Here is a 17,553-nt window from a genome sequence, read left to right as displayed (position 1 = left end):
ATTAAGCAGGAGAGCAAGCGCTGCCTATGCTGCGCCCCACAGTAAATCGAGGGACTGATTCGGGATCAGCAGATTGGCTGAAGAGGAATCCAGGATCGAAAATGAAAAGCGGAGGGGCCGGCGTGAATAATGAAATTGTTGCTTTGCAGCTGTACAGAATGTTAAGCGTAACACATTTTTGTCAGTTTTCGGATTTACTGATCGTACGTCAGGCAAGACTGGGTGAGAAAAAGCTGCAGAACAGGCATCGCCCTCCCAGCTCAGCCGCCTTCCAACCAATCAGGAGTTAGGGAGGGTCCGGAGGGAGACGGCTCGCGCCCCCGTGATCTGTTCTCTTTCCGTTTCCGGTAGTGACCTGATGTCTACTCAGGTGAAAAGAGCTACTCGCCGACCGAAGGACAAAATACGGCGCAATTTTTCTTGATATCTTTCTTCCAGGGGTATATTGTTCTGGGAGGAACTTCTCCAGTCATTTATATTTCATAATTATAAAAATATTCAACACGGATTACAATGTAAGTATAATCATTTCCACCCAGTTCTTGTCCCCCCGCTGACCTTGCTCTCTTCATACATCTCCCGCTCCTTTTCTCTTCTTTCACTTTGCCTTCTTGGTGTCCTTTTCCTCTTTCACACGTAAAGCTTCTTTCGTCCTCCTACCCATAAGTCATGCCTAACCTTTTTCCTTTTTGTTTTATGCTATTTGTCATAACGGGCTAACTTTCAGGGTTGCCAGATGCCAAACGTTTTGGAGCCCAATCAATCACTAAATCTAGCCCAAAGCTCAAAAGTTTTGCAAAACCATTTTTATTTTCATGATTTTACACAAATTCCTGCATTGCATGCAAATTTTCAAAGTTAACAATGTATGTATAAAAAAAATTCTAAAAAATATTGCTAGAAAAGTCTAAAAATCAAGGTCCTCATGTTTAGTGTTCCCATAACATAAGGTTCCTCGGAGATCTGTGCAGAGCTGCGCCATTCAAAATGTTTTAGAAGTAAGTCCAGGTTAGGGACTCAAACCCATCCCCCATGAAATACTGCTGTTCTGTTCCAGCTCAGGGGTAGTAAAACAAGCAGCCCTTTTTTTTTTTTTCTTTCAAGCTCCGCGGGGTGGCAATGATATGGCAGAGCAGGGTGAAAGTAGCAAAAACAAAAGTGATGCAAGTTGTCTTCAGAGCAATTCACAGTTGACCCACTTGGGATCCCAGACATGGCAGAACCCAATGCAGTTATATTGATTGCTATAGATCTGTACTGGGGCACTGTTGATTGCTCTTGGATAGAATAGTCTGGGGCTCATTTATAAGGTGTTACTGTTAGCATGACAGTGTATTATAAGGCAACTATTACCTTTAGCATTGAAAATAGTGCTATATTTTTGAGTGAAACTAATAGCACTATTTTGCCATATGACATGGCAATGCAGGTGGAAGCCTGTCGGGGAGCTCACAGCCACCCATTACTGCCCCACGAGAGAGCCTGAACTGTAAGAGACAGCCACCTGCCACAGCACAGAAAAAGCCATACTCGTTGTTATGGATAATCCCTGGTCAAAGGCTCTCCACATCTACTAAGAATAAGCCATTTGCTGTATTTAGTCTATCTTCTTTTGATGGGAGAAGTAAGACAGACAGAAGTGTCCACTTGTAATATTCATCCCTTTGACTCTCTAAATTGAGCAAAGTTAAGCTGTCCGATACTCACTTCCCCTTTCCATCCCCTGGTGCAACTTCCTCCATTTCACCCTTAAGCTTCAAGCTGGCACCAGTTTGTCAGGAAGAGACAAAGCCCAATAGAAATATTATTTCCAGCTACTGCAGCCCCCTTAGGGAAAGAAGCCCCAAAAACTGCACACACCCAAAATCCTGCAGCCAAAAAAAGGAAAACAATTTCCTACATATGCTCAGAAAAATTAGCTCAATTAGGTGTGAAAACCGCTCATCTGACAAAACTGAACCTTCCTCATGTTTTGTTTATTGTGACCTGGCATTTAACACCTACGTTTCACCTACTGTAACTTCAGTCTACTTTTCAGCTATTGCAAACCTCTTTAAAGTGGCTGTCCAGCCACTAAAGGTGGAGTAGAAAGTTAAAATTAAATGAAATTGCACTCCTTTCCTGTTGACACCCTTTAGTCTGTGCCTTCCCTTTATTATATCCCCACCCTTAATCCCTGCTGATTGACCCTATCCTGTTCTGTCACCATCAGATCCAACTGCCAGCTATTTACTTGCATCCTTATCTAATCCTTTAAGGCCAGGGGTACGCAAACTGGGGGGGGGGAGGGGTGCAGAAAATGTACCGTGGGGGAGGGTGCATGCCGCCGTTGGTGAACCCGATCCCACCGGTGGCCGAAAAACAGAAAGAGGATTTCATGGGCAGCGTAGTCTGTGCAGACCCGCGGTAGTAGAACTTGTGAGAGTAGCAGTTTCTCGGTGCTGATCTCGCGTTGCAGGAGATCAGCGTGGAGGAAGTGCTAGTCCTGCCAATTTTATTTCACGGGGCCTACACGGAGGAGTCGGAGGCAGCAGAAAGGACTTTAGTGCCAGAAGCAGTGACAAGCGATTGGCTCTTCCCCAACAGCCATGCGGCGGTGACAGCGACTGCAGGAATGAGAGAGCCTGGCTGCCGGCGAAACAGGGGACCTGCCTTCGGGGTGTGTATGTATATGAATGGAAGCTTGTGGGTGTGAATGGATGGGTGCCTGCCCGGGGGGGGGGGGGGATCAGTGTGCGTGAGAGAGAGAATGGGTGCCTGCCGGGGGGGGATCAGTGTGCGTGAGAGAGAGAATGGGTGCCTGCCCGCGGGGGGGGGGGGGGGGGGGATCAGTGTGCGTGAGAGAGAGAATGGGTGCCAGCCCGCGGGGGGGGGGGGGGGGGATCAGTGTGCGTGAGAGAGAGAATGGGTGCCTGCCCGCGGGGGGGGGGGGATCAGTGTGCGTGAGAGAGAGAATGGGTGCCTGCCCGCGGGGGGGGGGGGGGGGGGGGGGGGGGGGGATCAGTGTGCGTGAGAGAGAGAATGGGTGCCTGCCCGCGGGGGGGGGGGGGATCAGTGTGCGTGAGAGAGAGAATGGGTGCCTGCCCGCGGGGGGGGGGGGGGGGATCAGTGTGCGTGAGAGAGAGAATGGGTGCCTGCCCGGGGGGGGGGGGGGGGGATCAGTGTGCGTGAGAGAGAGAATGGGTGCCTGCCCGGGGGGGGATCAGTGTGCGTGAGAGAGAGAATGGGTGCCTGCCCGGGGGGGGGGGGGGGATCAGTGTGCGTGAGAGAGAGAATGGGTGCCTGCCCGGGGGGGGGGGGATCAGTGTGGCGTGAGAGAGAGAATGGGTGGGGGGGGGGGGGGAATCAGTGTGCGTGAGAGAGAGAATGGGTGGGTGCCTGCCCGCGGGGGGGGGGGGGATCAGTGTGCGTGAGAGAGAGAATGGGTGGGTGCCTGCCCGGGGGGGATCAGTGTGCGTGAGAGAGAGAATGGGTGGGTGCCTGCCCGGGGGGGGGGGGGGGGGGGGGGGGATCAGTGTGCGTGAGAGAGAGAATGGGTGGGTGCCTGCCCGGGGGGGGGGGGGGGGGGGATCAGTGTGCGTGAGAGAGAGAATGGGTGGGTGCCTGCCCGGGGGGGGGGGGGGGGGGATCAGTGTGCGTGAGAGAGAGAATGGGTGGGTGCCTGCCCGGGGGGGGGGGGGGGGGGATCAGTGTGCGTGAGAGAGAGAATGGGTGGGTGCCCTGCCCGGGGGGGGGGGGGGGGGGATCAGTGTGCGTGAGAGAGAGAATGGGTGGGTGCCTGCCCGGGGGGGGGGGGGGGGGGGATCAGTGTGCGTGAGAGAGAGAATGGGTGGGTGCCTGCCCGGGGGGGGGGGGGGGGGGGATCAGTGTGCGTGAGAGAGAGAATGGGTGGGTGCCTGCCCGGGGGGGGGGGGGGGGGGGGGATCAGTGTGCGTGAGAGAGAGAATGGGTGGGTGCCTGCCCGGGGGGGGGGGGGGGGGGGGGATCAGTGTGCGTGAGAGAGAGAATGGGTGGGTGCCTGCCCGGGGGGGGGGGGGGATCAGTGTGCGTGAGAGAGAGAATGGGTGGGTTGCCTGCCCGGGGGGGGGGGGGGGGATCAGTGTGCGTGAGAGAGAGAATGGGTGGGTGCCTGCCCGGGGGGGGGGGGGGGGATCAGTGTGCGTGAGAGAGAGAATGGGTGGGTGCCTGCCCGGGGGGGGGGGGGGGGGGATCAGTGTGCGTGAGAGAGAGAATGGGTGGGTGCCTGCCCGGGGGGGGGGGGGGGGGGGGGGATCAGTGTGCGTGAGAGAGAGAATGGGTGGGTGCCTGCCCGGGGGGGGGGGGGGGGGGATCAGTGTGCGTGAGAGAGAGAATGGGTGGGTGCCTGCCCGGGGGGGGGGGATCAGTGTGCGTGAGAGAGAGAATGGGTGGGTGCCTGCCCGGGGGGGGGGGATCAGTGTGCGTGAGAGAGAGAATGGGTGGGTGCCTGCCCGGGGGGGGGGGGATCAGTGTGCGTGAGAGAGAGAATGGGTGGGTGCCTGCCCGGGGGGGGGGGGAGGATCAGTGTGCGTAAGAGAGAATGGGTGCCTGCCCCGGGGGGGGGGGGGTGTGAGAATGAGTGCTTGTGCTTGCCTGAGGGGATCTGGGGGGGGGGGGGTGTATATTTATTTATTTGTTGAGTTTTATATACTGTCATTCGGTAGAGCCATCACAACAGTTTACAAAAGTATACATTTTTCTTAGCAGTTGTGTAACAGAAAAGCAATGTGAACGTATATGAGGGAATCTGGGTGAGTAAGAGCTTTTGTGTGCATGTAGGGGAAGGGACTTAGAGCCTGTGTATGACAGTGTGTGTATGTGTGAGAATGAACATGTGACTGGAAATAAAGTTCCTAGGTACAGACAGCAGGGTTGGTGTTTTTTAAATATCCTCCTCTATTTTAATTATTGGATGTTATTTGTTATGTGTGCTGTTTAGAAATATTTTGAGTGCTTGGGAAATTGAAAAAAAAATGTATATGCTTTAATAGATGTTCTGTTTGTAAGTTTTTTAAAATATTATTTTGTTAGTATGATTCAACTACTATAATGGTTTGTTTCTTGATTTTATTGTTTTGAGGCATGGTGGTTTTGTTTTCCCATTGTTAAACTGTAGACAGTCTGGCTTCTTGGAGTTTCCATTTCAGTTTTTGTCTGCATATTGCTGGTTTTAATTTGTGATCCTCTATTCTGTATTTGATGAGGGTCTGTTTCTGCTCTGTGAGGCCGATGCAATAAAGGCGCGTAGAAAGCGGGCACTGAACAGTCAGCGCCCACTCTCAGCGCACGCATGGTGCCCCAAAGGGGGGGGGCACCATGCAATATTTAAATTAGGGGTCATGCTAGGAAGGAGGCGCTAAGGTTGCTTGCGTGATCTTAGCGACTCCTTCCTAGTGCGACCCGCCGTGGCTGCGTGTCTGCCAGTAATGAAGGCCGCCGAGATTACTGGCGTTGGTCTTCATAACTTGGTGGTCTGCCAAGTTGTGTTCATTTTTTAAAGCAAAAAAAAAAGTACAGAGAAGCATTTTTTCTGCTTTTCTGTACTTCATGTACCTGCCTGCTCCAGGCAGGCGTTAGTGAATGAGTAATAGGCTCATTCACTCTGCAATAGGTGCTAGTCCTCTTATTGCATTAGGGGATTGATTAGCACCTATTTTACCCATGTCTAATTGCTCGTTAACAGTACCTCCGCATATTGCCTCAGCCCCTGTGTGTGACCAAGATGAAAGATTCTGCTATAGTGTAGTGTCTGTGTAGAGATCTAGAGCAATCTGATTTGTTTTCTTTCCCCGGTAGGTGGTGTATTTGTATTCTGGGACTCTGTAATATTTACAGTGTTGCTTTTTCACATGTTGAGTTCTTGGTGTTACTACGGTTATAAGTTTGCTGTATAGATTTTTGAGTGTCTCTTTTGTAGGTTTTGTCTGGCAGTGGAAGGAGTTTGTGCTGCTGTTACTGTGAAGTGCCTGTCTGGATGTGGTGTGGTATCAGCCTCTCTTTGTGTCTGTGGGTATCTGATTGCTCCTATTAGTAACCTGAAGAGAATCAAAACTGGAATTTTGAGCAATTTTGGCAAATGGTTCAATAAACACTTAACTTTGGTGGATGGGTGACCCAACAAATTGTATAGATGGGGGGGCGAGGCTCAGTTTGCTCACCCTTGCTCTAAGGCAGGGGTCGGGAACCCATGGCTCGCGAGCCAGATATGGCTCTTTTGAGGGCTGCATCTGGCTCGCAGACACGTGTCGCCATACTTCGCGGTTCCCCGCTGACCCAGCTGCTCCCCGGTCCTCCGCCGCCCGGGCTTAAAATGCTGTCAGCCCGGGCGGAACGCGGCAGGACAGCTGGAGTCAGCGGCACCGGCGTGCTCTCTTCTCCTCCCCCCCCCCCCCCGCGGCCTGGAAGAGGAAGTGGAGAGCATCGGGTGCCTGCGCGGGAAGAAGAGACCACACTAGCGTGGTCTCTTCTTCCGCGCAGGCACCCGATGCTCACCACTTCCTCTTCCGGGCCGCGGGGGGGAGGAGAAGAGAGCACGCCGACTGGAGTCATCCGGGTGCCTGCGCGGGAGTCATCGGGTGTCAGCCGGGTGCCAGCGCTGGAGTCATCGGGTGCCTGCGCGGGTCTTCCCGCGCAGGCACCCGATGCTCTCCACTTCCTCTTCCGGGCCGCGGGAAGAAGAGAGCACGCTGGTGCTCTCTTCTTCCCGCGGCCCGGAAGAGGAAGTGGAGAGCATCGGGTGCCTGCGCGGGAAGAAGACTGCAGCGCGGCTCGGAGGAAAATGAAAATCTTCAACCGCGGCCGATGGGACTCCGCCTTCGCCTCCGCGAGGGCTGAAAATGAAGGAGGTTAGCGTTGGGAGGTGGCTGCTGCTGCCGCGAGTTCCCGGGGGGGGGGGGAGAGAGAGAGAGTGAATGAGCGAGCAAGCATGTGTGTTTGAGATCCTGTGTGTGTGAGTGAGAGATTGCATGTATGTGAATGATTGAGAGCCTGTATATGTGAAAGAGAGTATGTCTGTGATTGAGATCCTGCCTGTGAGAGAGAGAGCATGAATGTAAGTTTACCATTGGGAACCTGTATGTGTAAGTTTGTAATTGAAAACCTGTTTGTTTGAAAGAGTATGTGTGTATGATTGAGATCCTTTGTGTGTGAGAGAGATCATGTGTATGTATGATTAAGAGCCTGTGTGTATAAGTAAGAGAGAGATCATGTGTGTCTGTGTCTGATTGACAGCTGGTTTAGGTGATGGAGCATGTGAGTATGTGATTGAGAGCCTGTGTTTAAATGAGAGAGAGAGACCATGTGTGTCTGTGTGATTGAGAGCTGATTTAGGTGAGGGAGCATGTGAGTATGTGATTGAGAGCCTGTGTGTAAATGAGAGAAAGAGAGGACATGTTTGTAAGCATGTGAATGAGAGTCTGTGTGTGAGAGAAAAAGACAGCATGTATTTATGTGATTGAAAGCCTGTGTGTGTGTAAGCGTGAAAAGATAGACAGCATGTGTGTAAATGTGTAATTAAGAGCCTATATAAGTGAGAGAGAAAAAACATTTGTATATGTGAGTGACTGAGAGCATGTGTGTATAGGTGTGTCATTGAGAGCCAGTGTGAGAGAGAGCGCTGGTATGTGACTGAGAGAGGAGAAAGTTCCAAGCAAACCACCCCACCTCCTGCTAATTCAGAACAATCTCAGGACACCTGGATATCAAACGTTCCCAGGTATGCAGAGCAAAAAATTTTTGTATCCTTATTATTTTTCATTACTGGATCTTTGTGTCTGCTATTTTGAAATATTTTGTTGGTATCTGGAAATGTTTTATATGAGTTTTTAATTATTGGATATTCCACTCATCAGCTGTTTCGAAATATGTTCTTTTTGTTAGTACAGTTTTACTGCTGATGATTTTATATTTCTTGATTTGTTTTATAAGGATGTGTGATGTTTCTTTTTTCCTTTGTTACACTGCATACAGAGACTCTGGCTTGTTGCAGTTTCCAATTCAGTTTTTGTCTGCATGCTTCTTGTTATGCGTTTTGGTCTCTTTATTCTATGTTAGGTGAGGGACAGCACGTGATTCAGGTGAGGTTTTCTGCTGGCGTGTAGTTTCTGTGTAGGACTCTATAGCAGCCTGACTTGGTCCGTTTTCCTAATAGGAGATGTATTGGTGTCTTAAGGCCTGGTGTAATATTTTCAGAGACTTATTGTACTTTAAAAGTGTGATCTTACATAAAATGCACACATTTACTTGTATTTAGTTTTAAACATATTGTATGGCTCTCATGGAATTACATTTTAAAATATGTGGCGTTTATGGCTCTCTCAGCCAAAAAGGTTCCTGACCCCTGTGCTATGTCAATTAGGATTTATTATAAAGTCCCACAAGTCCATATGAAATGACAAGATGGCTGTCTTTGATTAATGCTGTGGATGATTTTACCCCTGAATCAGAAATTCCAATACACAACTAGTGTTTGGAGATACTCTCAATGCTTGAGATGAGATGTGTTCTTATTTGCATTAAAAAAAAAAAAAAAAATTCTAAAGTTCTTGTGGGACTTTATAATGACTAGACTCAAATGATAATGACCGTTCAAAAGCTTCTCACGACTTACCACCTCTCCTGGAAGCAGCCAGCTCTGCCGAACCCCTCGCACAGCCAGCTGGAGGCAAGCTCCGCAGGGGCTTCACAAAAAGCAGAACAACATCACAGCTTTCGCTGCCTGAGCTGAGGAAACACCGCAGGACGCCCTCCCCCCACCAGATCACAGCAAGCAACGGGGATACACTCAAGGCCTACCAGAAAGGCCTCTGATCGGAATCCACACCACGTGACCTGCAGCTAAGCCAGCCCTCTGACGTCAGCAGAGGGGCCAGGTGAGTGAATTTTAAATTTACACTCACCCCAGGCGCCGTGCGCCGAAGGAGCGCGTCCAAAGGAGCAGGCCCCTTTGCACGCCCCTTCGAGCAGCCGATTCAAAGCAGCCCTCTATTCCTACCCACTTCTAACGCCTACCTTCCTCTTCCTGCTCCTTCCAAACACTAAAAAACTTGAAAATGAACAAGATCTCTTCTCCAATCAACCCTCCCTCTTCTTCTAAGGAACTCTCAACACAAAAAAAACACTCTTCTTCGAAACTTCTACACAATGTAAAAAAGCCAACCTCCATCAAAAACACACATATCCAACTCTCAAGCTATATGCTTCTCTCATTCATACTAATCAATACTCGCTCAATAATTTAAAAAATCCCTCTATTCAATGACCTACTCAACGACTGCAAACCAGATTTCATTGCAATCATGGAAACCTGGCTAAAAAACACAGATTCCGTCCTAATAAACCAACTATCCAACCAGAACTACAACATCTCTTCAATTCCCAGAAAAAATAAAAAAGGAGGTGGCCTAATGCTTATATCTAAAAAAAAAAAAAAACCAACCTTCAGCTAAAACTTCGTCCATCTACCATTCCTCCACCTTTTGAAATTGCTATATATGACTCACCAAAACTTCAGATATGCATCGTCTACTCTCCACCAGGAGCACTTGAGAAAAACTGCTCACCTCTAATTGAATTTCTAATAAATAACATCTCCCTCAACAAACCCATCATCTTACTTAGCGACTTCAATATACACTTCAACTTACCCTCCCAATCTAAAACCTGCCAAACGATCATTGATGCACTTTCAGCTCTAAATCTTAAACAAATAATCCAATCTCCAACTCACAAAGCAGGCCACACAATTGACCTCATCCTTATCAATACTGAAATTTGGAAATCTTTCTCTACGCACACTAAAGAAATACCTTGGTCTGACCATCACCTAATCCAAGCTGAACTACTCGCCAACCTCAACCTAAAAACGCCTCAAAGCACCCCAAAAGTAATATCTTACCGTCCACCATTTAACACAGATCTCCTACAAAAAACTCTTCAATCGGAACTAATAAACATCAACCTATCTAACGCCGATAATGCTATCTTATCTTGGCTAAATATCACAAAAAAAGTAGCAGACATTAATCCCACCATTACAAAATATAAACAGTCCAAACACAACAACCAATGGTACAATGAAAATATCAGAACTGCCAAACGTCTACTCAGAAAAAAAGAGAGAGAATGGTGGAAAAACAAAAACCCTACCACACTAAATAACTATCGGAACAACCTTACTCAATACAAAAATATCATCAACAATGCAAAAAGGAATTTTTTCTCCAATAAACTCTCCAAATTTCATCATAACCCCAGAATGCTATTCACAATAGTTCAAAAACTTACCAAAACCACCCAAGATTCTACATGCACCAAACATGGAAGTGATGACTTTGCGGACTTCTTCAACAACAAAATAGCTCATCTCATCCAATCCAACATAACCAACAACAACCAGAGCATCAAACTCAACAGCATGATAACTTCATCCTGGTCAAACTTTGACATCTCTTCCATTCTTGAAATTAGAACTATAATAAACAAAATGAACCCAGCCAACCATCCATTGGACACCATCCCAATAACCTCCCTCAAAACAATCGAACCAACCATTTCTAAAACCATCACCAAAATCGTCAACTTATCATTGACTGAAGGCTACTACCCCAAATGCCTCAAATCTGCTATCATCAACCCAATCCTCAAAAAGAACAACCTAGATCCAGAAATCCTCACCAACTACCGCCCTATATCAAACCTTTCATTCCTGGCCAAAACCATTGAAAAAGTTGTACACACTCAACTAGATGATTATCTGGAGACAAACAACATCCTACATCCATCCCAATATGGATTTAGAAAAAACCTAAATACGGACTCTCTCCTCATCTCCCTAAATGACATTATCATCAGAGGCTTTGACAAAGGTGAAAAATACCTACTCATACTCCTTGACTTATCAGCCGCTTTCGACACAGTAAACCACAATATACTGTTAGAACGACTGTCAAACATTGGCCTTTCTGGTACTACATTACAATGGTTCTCGTCCTACCTCTCTGATTGTTCATACCAAGTAGTGATCAACACCACCCCATCAAAAATGATTGACCTCAGAACTGGAGTTCCACAAGGTTCAGCCTTATCCGCTACCCTCTTCAACATTTACCTCCTACCCATCTGCCAACTACTAAAAGATCATGGAATCTCACATTTCCTCTACGCTGATGACATTCAGCTTCTAATTCCCATTCAAAACTCAATTGAAGACGCATACAAAAAAAATCAGATCTACTTATCTCAATCAAGCACTTACTAAACTCCCTGAAACTCATAATCAACTTCGACAAAACTGAAATCATACTCATGGATAAAAAACCCAATCGAACTACGCCACCCCTGACAATCCTAGATAAACAAATGACAACTATAATCCCTACCACCCATACCAGGAACCTTGGAGTTACCATCGATGCTGAACTCTTTCAAACCCCACATTGTAAATAAAACGAAAGAAGGGTACCACAAGCTACTAACCCTAAGACACATAAAGCCATTTCTCAACCCTTCTGACTTCAGAACCGTCCTCCAACTGCTTATTTTCTCCACCTTCGATTATTGCAACTCATTACTTATTGGAATCCCTTCATCATTCCTCAAACCACTCCAAATACTGCAGAACTCTGCTGCCAGAATCCTTACCGGAAAAAAAAAGAAACTAACACATTACACCCATTTTAACCTCTCTTCACTGGCTTCCTATTTCTGCACGAATTACCTACAAATCTATGACTATCATTCATAAAATCTTAAATGATCTTCATGGACTAAAAGGCCAAAACCCACAAAGAAACCTACGCTCCAACAACACAGGATTCCTAAACATCCCCACCTTAAGAGACGCTCATCTTTCAACTATGCGAGAGAGCATTTTCCATTGCTTCCCCCAAAACTTGGAACACCCTACCCATAGAATTGAGGACCCAGCACATCCAAAAAATATTTTAAAAAGACCTAAAAACATTTTTATTCCGCAAACTCTAACTATCTGACACCTGATCATCCCAGCACTCAACAGAACTCGCAAGCATAATCCTCCTCCTTCATGCTCTCCTGATGTACCCTCCTTTTCTACCCCTCCCTGCTCACTGCCTTGATCCGTTAAGTTCTTTGAAAATGTTCTCCGCAATATTCTGTTATTCAATGACTAAGAAAATATGTTGATTGTTCACAAAACCCTACTGTTCCCAACTACTATGTTAACTCCATTTGATTGTAAGATAATTGCATATGTTGGATGATAATTGCAGATTTGTTAACCGTTATGATGGCTCTAGCGAATAACGGTATATAAAACCCTACAAATAAATAAATTGAAATATTAAGCCTATGTTTGCTTAACAAATTGTAGCAGGCTCACTTCTGCTGGTCTGTGAACTCTATTTTGGCTGTGTTAATTAGGATATAGCAGCAAAGAGTATATCTTAGGTTACTAAGCCTATTGTGACATGCAGTTGGTGTGGTCTGGGCCTTCAGAAAGCCAAGAGTAAACTGAATTATGATATAGTATACATTATGGTGTGCTGTTAGTGCTTCCACATCAAAACAGCACTAACAGCGCTCACACTATGAAAAAGCAACATTGCAAATTATTATACAAGGCCCTAAAATGCCACTATATCTTCTTTTTAGGAAAACAAAAAAAAATCCAGTATCAATCCCTACACAAAAACTATATGTAAGCAAAATATCTCACCTCAGTTACACATGAAAAACACACACAGACCCTCGCCAAAAGCAGAAGAGACCATAAAGTATAAAACTGCAGATAAAAACTGAACTGGAAAGCGCAACAAGCTAGACTGTATGCAGTGCAACAATGGAAAAAGAAGCCCACCATTCCTCATAGTACATCAGATAAAATCAAGAAATATAAACAATAACAGTAAAATCTTACAAATATTTCAAGAGCTGATACAGAATAACGTCCAATTAAAAACTCAGATAAAACTTTACTTTTAAAAAATAAAAAAAGTTTTAAAAACACACATCTGAAAGGTCCAAGAGCAGGGAATTGCAATAATCAATGTATGGAAGAATTAAGGATTGAACTACTACTTATTTTTTATTGAATTGTCAATAACAGATCAAAAATCAGCATCCACTAACCAACAATTCAAATTGTTAAGATTTTATACATTATACAAAGTTTAATGCCATGCTGAAGTATTGGAATAGGTTATCCCTAGAACTAAATCTATCTCTTCTTCCCCCTACCCTGGGATCCCACAAAAAGGTAACCAAAGGAAACTACACCATTTTTTTATTAAACAGCCCAAGTATCACATGGATCCCAAATAGCATAAAATTTCTGCATTTTATCCTTACTAATAGCTGGTAATTTATCCATATATTGCAGATGTCTCCATGTTCCTCCTTTTGTATCTTGTGGAGAGAAAATCTCCCCTTCTCCACCTCAATGCTACAATAAATCGTGCTATAGCTACAAATGTTAGTAACTTTTTTTTTGTTGATTCATATTCAGATTATCTGCAGGTATATTCAATAACCATATTTCTGGTATAAGAGGAATTCCTTTCCCTAATATATTTTCTGCTGGAGATTTAAATTCATCCCAAAACCATTTTCCTTGTGGCTTGAGCAGAAGGCCCTAGATCCTTTCTCCTACTCCCCACCAAAACTGCTTGACTATATTCTACACCTCTCAGAGGCTGACTTGAAGACCTATTCCTTTAGTTCATCTGATTGTAATTGGCGCATATCACCATGGTGTAGATGGCATGCCCATTGTATGTTTCATGTGGGGTCTGCTTCAATTGAACCCTCCCCTAAGGCCTCACGCCGTGTCTTGGGACCTTAATGTGGTGTTAGCTCAGTTAATTAAAGCTCTTTGAGCTGCTTGCTCCTGTAACATGAAGTACTTGACCTGGAAGGTCATATTTTTGGTGGTTAACGCATCAGCATGCAGGGTCAGTGAGCTCCAGGCCTTGGTGACTTATCCTCCTTACTCTGTTTTCCATGACAAGTTGGTCTTGTGTAAGCACAAGACCAACTTGTGATGAAAAGTCAGATGAGAATATGTTCCTTATGAGTTATTTTATGTATTTGTTGAAAGCCCAGAGCCTTTCACAGGCTTTTCCTTCCCCTGGTCCTCTGTGACTCATCTCTTCCCTGCCACCTCTAACCCTCTGATTCTTTCTCTGTCACACATACATTTTCTTTTCTATTTCCCTTGTGGTTGTGCAGTAAGAGTCCTGTCTCACTTTGGTGCACAGCAATGTCATTTGTGGCTGAGTAGTTAAATGTCTGTTTAAGCAACTGGATTGCTGGAATAACTGGACTTCTTATTTCTGCTTTTCTTCTGCTTCTGGAATTTACCAGCACTACTTACCAGGGTGATTTTCAGCCACTACATGGTGAAGATGAGAGATGGAGAAAGAAGATAAAACTGACTTGAGAAAGGTGAGGACAGTCCTTTTGGATTGGCCCCTTGAAAGCGGAAATGGGAGCATTGCCAATGATCTTCAGCTACCAATAAGTGTGTGCGCATATGTTTGCTTGTTTGTTTATTATTTGATATTCCACGTTTTTATACGCCAATCTCAGGGTGGATTACAATCAGATTTATAGTCTAATTTTTGTTATAGTGTCATAGTTACAGTGATCATAGGGGAAACACAAGGAGGCATGTTCAGGATAGGAGAAGATTTGGGTGGAATTATGGGGAGATTGTAGTGGTCATTTAAGGGATAGGATAAGGGGTAGTAGGGATAAGGAGCCAGTATAATGGAAGATAATCTAATGCAGATGCATTGGAGAACAGAAGAAAAAAGGGAGTGAGGAAGTAGAGTAATAAAGTAATTCAAAATTCAACATAAATACATAAGATGTGCCATACTGAGTCAGACCAAGGGTCCCTCAAGTCCAGTATCCTGTATCCAAAAGTGCCCAATCCAAATCACAAATGGCAAGTACCAAACATTAAATAGATCCCATGCTAGCATTCCTTATTGTTTGATAGCAATTTATGGACTTCTCCTCTAGGAACATTTCTAACCTTTTTTTTAAACCCTGTTACACTAAGTGCCATAACCACATCCTCCAGCAATGAATTCCAGAGATTAACTATGCACCGCGTGAAAAAGAATTTTATCCAATTTGTTTTAAATGAGCTACTTGCTAACTTCATGGAGTGCCCCTAGTCCTTCTGTTATCTGAGGGAGTAAATCGATTTTACATTTACCCGTTCAAGTCCTTTCATGAATTTGTAGACCTCAATCATATCCCCCTCAGCTGTCTCTTCTCCAAGCTGAACAGCCATAACATCTTTAGCCTTTCCCTATGAGGAACGGCTAAAGAGCTTAGGGCTATAGGAGGGAGTCTTTATAGTAATTTTTATCACAGTTGTTACTAATGTCAGTGTTGAATTAGATTGTAACTTTCCTTGAATGGGTAATGCACAAGGACAACTTTCTTCTGGCTCAGGATGTGTGTAATAAGTCATAGTATGCAGGAAAGTTCAGTTATCGGAACATTACTACTGGGGTCTGAAGGGTAAATAGGTTGGAAGAGAAAACCAGTAGTTTCAATGAGAGAGGCTTCAATGTCTAGTTTAACTTAAAAATGGGGCTGTTACTGTATGCTAATTCTTTTTCAGGTGACTGAAACAAGGAAGATGTCTGCTAGCAGACACCAGACTGTAGTGCTAGGAGAGGCATCAGAAACAGACTCCGAAGAAGAAGTTTATCTCTCATCTATTACCCTGGGGGCTTTTAACAGTGCTGCTGGCTTGAAGGTCCCTGGTGAAGCATCCGAGACAGATGATGAAGGTGAAGGAAGTCCCAGTAAAATAACCCACATAACTAAATCCATTGGGACATCCCTCCCTCCTTTGATAGTAATCCGAAATGAGGAGCAGAAATCTCCCATAGGAAAAGAAAAGAAGCTGACCCTCCCTATCCATCATCAAAGTCGCTACAGTACCTTGGTGCAGCAGAAGCTGCTAGAAAGTAATGCCCGTCTGTACCATGATGTCAGCAGCACCGTTAAACAGGTCTACTGGACAGCTGCCAAGGAACTGTGGGCTATCATTAACCAATTCAGCAATTCCCAGAGTGGCATTATCAATGCCTCACACAGCATCCGCCTGATTCTTGATGACCTGAGAACCATTACTGAGAAAATTGACATCATCACTAGCTGTAATTTGTTGCCGGACATACGGGTGGATCCTCCACAGGCATAAGGGGAAAAGCTATGGTGACAGATGCTTTAATGCTTTTGGATAACAAACTAAAGGGAATCTCTAAGCATAGAAGAATCCCCAATTCTCACTGTTCTTGGTAATTGGACATATGTCTCCTATTCATATTGCATCCTGTGAATAGGAAGGTACACTTTTCTTGGTAGTTGGACATGTGCATTGTGAAAACCCCAAGCATGTTTAGTTGTCATGTAGAAAAGAATAATATGGAAGAAAACCACCAGAATACTTGGGTAAAGAAGATAACACCATTTATAATGCTATTGAATGCTTAATAGTGCAGGCTTTCAGGACTAAGACCCGTTCATAAGGCAATGAGGAGCTAACTTTGGGAAACATGAAAGCTAACTGGATTAGTTCTACCCAGATTCTCTGCTGGTATTCTCCGGATTGTCATGTAGAACTTTTTGTCAAAGATACGTTTTTGTAAGTGATCACATCACTCTTCTCCACTTACTCTTTTGTATTAGAGGTCACAGTGAGGGCATATGCAGTTTTTTGTTTTTTTTTTCCCCCCCAAGATTCCTGGGTATCATGGGTCACAGTGAGTCAGGCATTTCCATTTTTGTCAGCTAAGACTCTGTTGTATATAGACTAAAATAAAATAATAGTTTATGAAGAGGAATTTGTTGCTAATAAATTTAGGAGTAAATTTTTTAATAAATGTGACAACTGGTTACATTCATATGTTGGTAAAAATAGTTAAATCCTAATAAACGAGTCATCTGCAGGTAAGTGGATTTTAGCTACTCAAAAATAAGTACCGTACTTATTTTCTGTCGCTAAGCAGGCTCAAATAGCTGTGACAGTGGCACTGAATGGACTTCACTCCTAGCTAGTAGAGCTTTGAGCTCTAGTGAACGTGTGTGAGAATTTCCACATGGGCATTGCCTCGTAAGCCTTTTCAGTCATTTTGTCTGAGCACAGCAGGGATGTGTACTCAGTCTCTCTAGATATTTTTTGGTTTTTCAGTTGCCTCTCTGCCCTTGCAGCACCCCTAATAGCACTTATGAGTCCTACTAAAAAAAAACAAAAAAAAAACAACCTTACTTAGTTCCTTGCCTCCTCATGTCTGGCAAAAAGAAAAACACATGTTCTTTTTTTTAAGAACTGCGGTAAGGTAATATCCATCACAGATGGGCACAATTTGTACTATCTCTGCCTCAGTCTGGACCTAGACCAAGCAAACTTTATGCCTGTGGATGTATGTCCCCTTTTTAAACAATGTTCCAGGGCTTACAAAATGGAGGAATTGCAAAAGTCCCTTATAGGGCACATTTGCTCCTCTATCTGTAGTGTAGTGTCATCTGCCT

The 17,553-nt window shown here is 45.1% G+C and overlaps 1 protein-coding gene across 5 annotated transcripts; it reads left to right on the top strand.

Annotated features, from left to right (window-relative positions):
* Nucleotides 1–266: 266 nt before the first annotated feature.
* BLOC1S3 (biogenesis of lysosomal organelles complex 1 subunit 3) lies at nucleotides 267–16,861 on the top strand. Of its 5 annotated transcripts, XM_029571048.1 has the most exons (5): nucleotides 268–515; nucleotides 2,587–2,659; nucleotides 8,645–8,888; nucleotides 14,359–14,439; nucleotides 15,635–16,861. In XM_029571048.1, the coding sequence occupies exons 4-5, from the start codon at nucleotides 14,407–14,409 to the stop codon at nucleotides 16,220–16,222; spliced, it is 621 nt and encodes a 206-aa protein (XP_029426908.1). In that variant the 5' UTR covers nucleotides 268–515; nucleotides 2,587–2,659; nucleotides 8,645–8,888; nucleotides 14,359–14,406; the 3' UTR covers nucleotides 16,223–16,861. The 5 variants fall into 5 exon arrangements, with proteins under 5 accessions (XP_029426911.1, XP_029426908.1, XP_029426907.1 ...); XM_029571051.1 differs by lacking the exon at nucleotides 8,645–8,888 and having other exon boundaries at nucleotides 267–515; XM_029571047.1 differs by lacking the exon at nucleotides 2,587–2,659.
* Nucleotides 16,862–17,553: the final 692 nt, after the last annotated feature.

This window comes from Rhinatrema bivittatum, chromosome 11 (genome assembly GCF_901001135.1).
Source record: "Rhinatrema bivittatum chromosome 11, aRhiBiv1.1, whole genome shotgun sequence".
NCBI classification, from domain to species: Eukaryota; Metazoa; Chordata; class Amphibia; order Gymnophiona; family Rhinatrematidae; genus Rhinatrema; species Rhinatrema bivittatum.
Note: the sequence above shows the minus strand (reverse complement) of the source record. Positions and strands in the feature narration are given on the sequence as shown.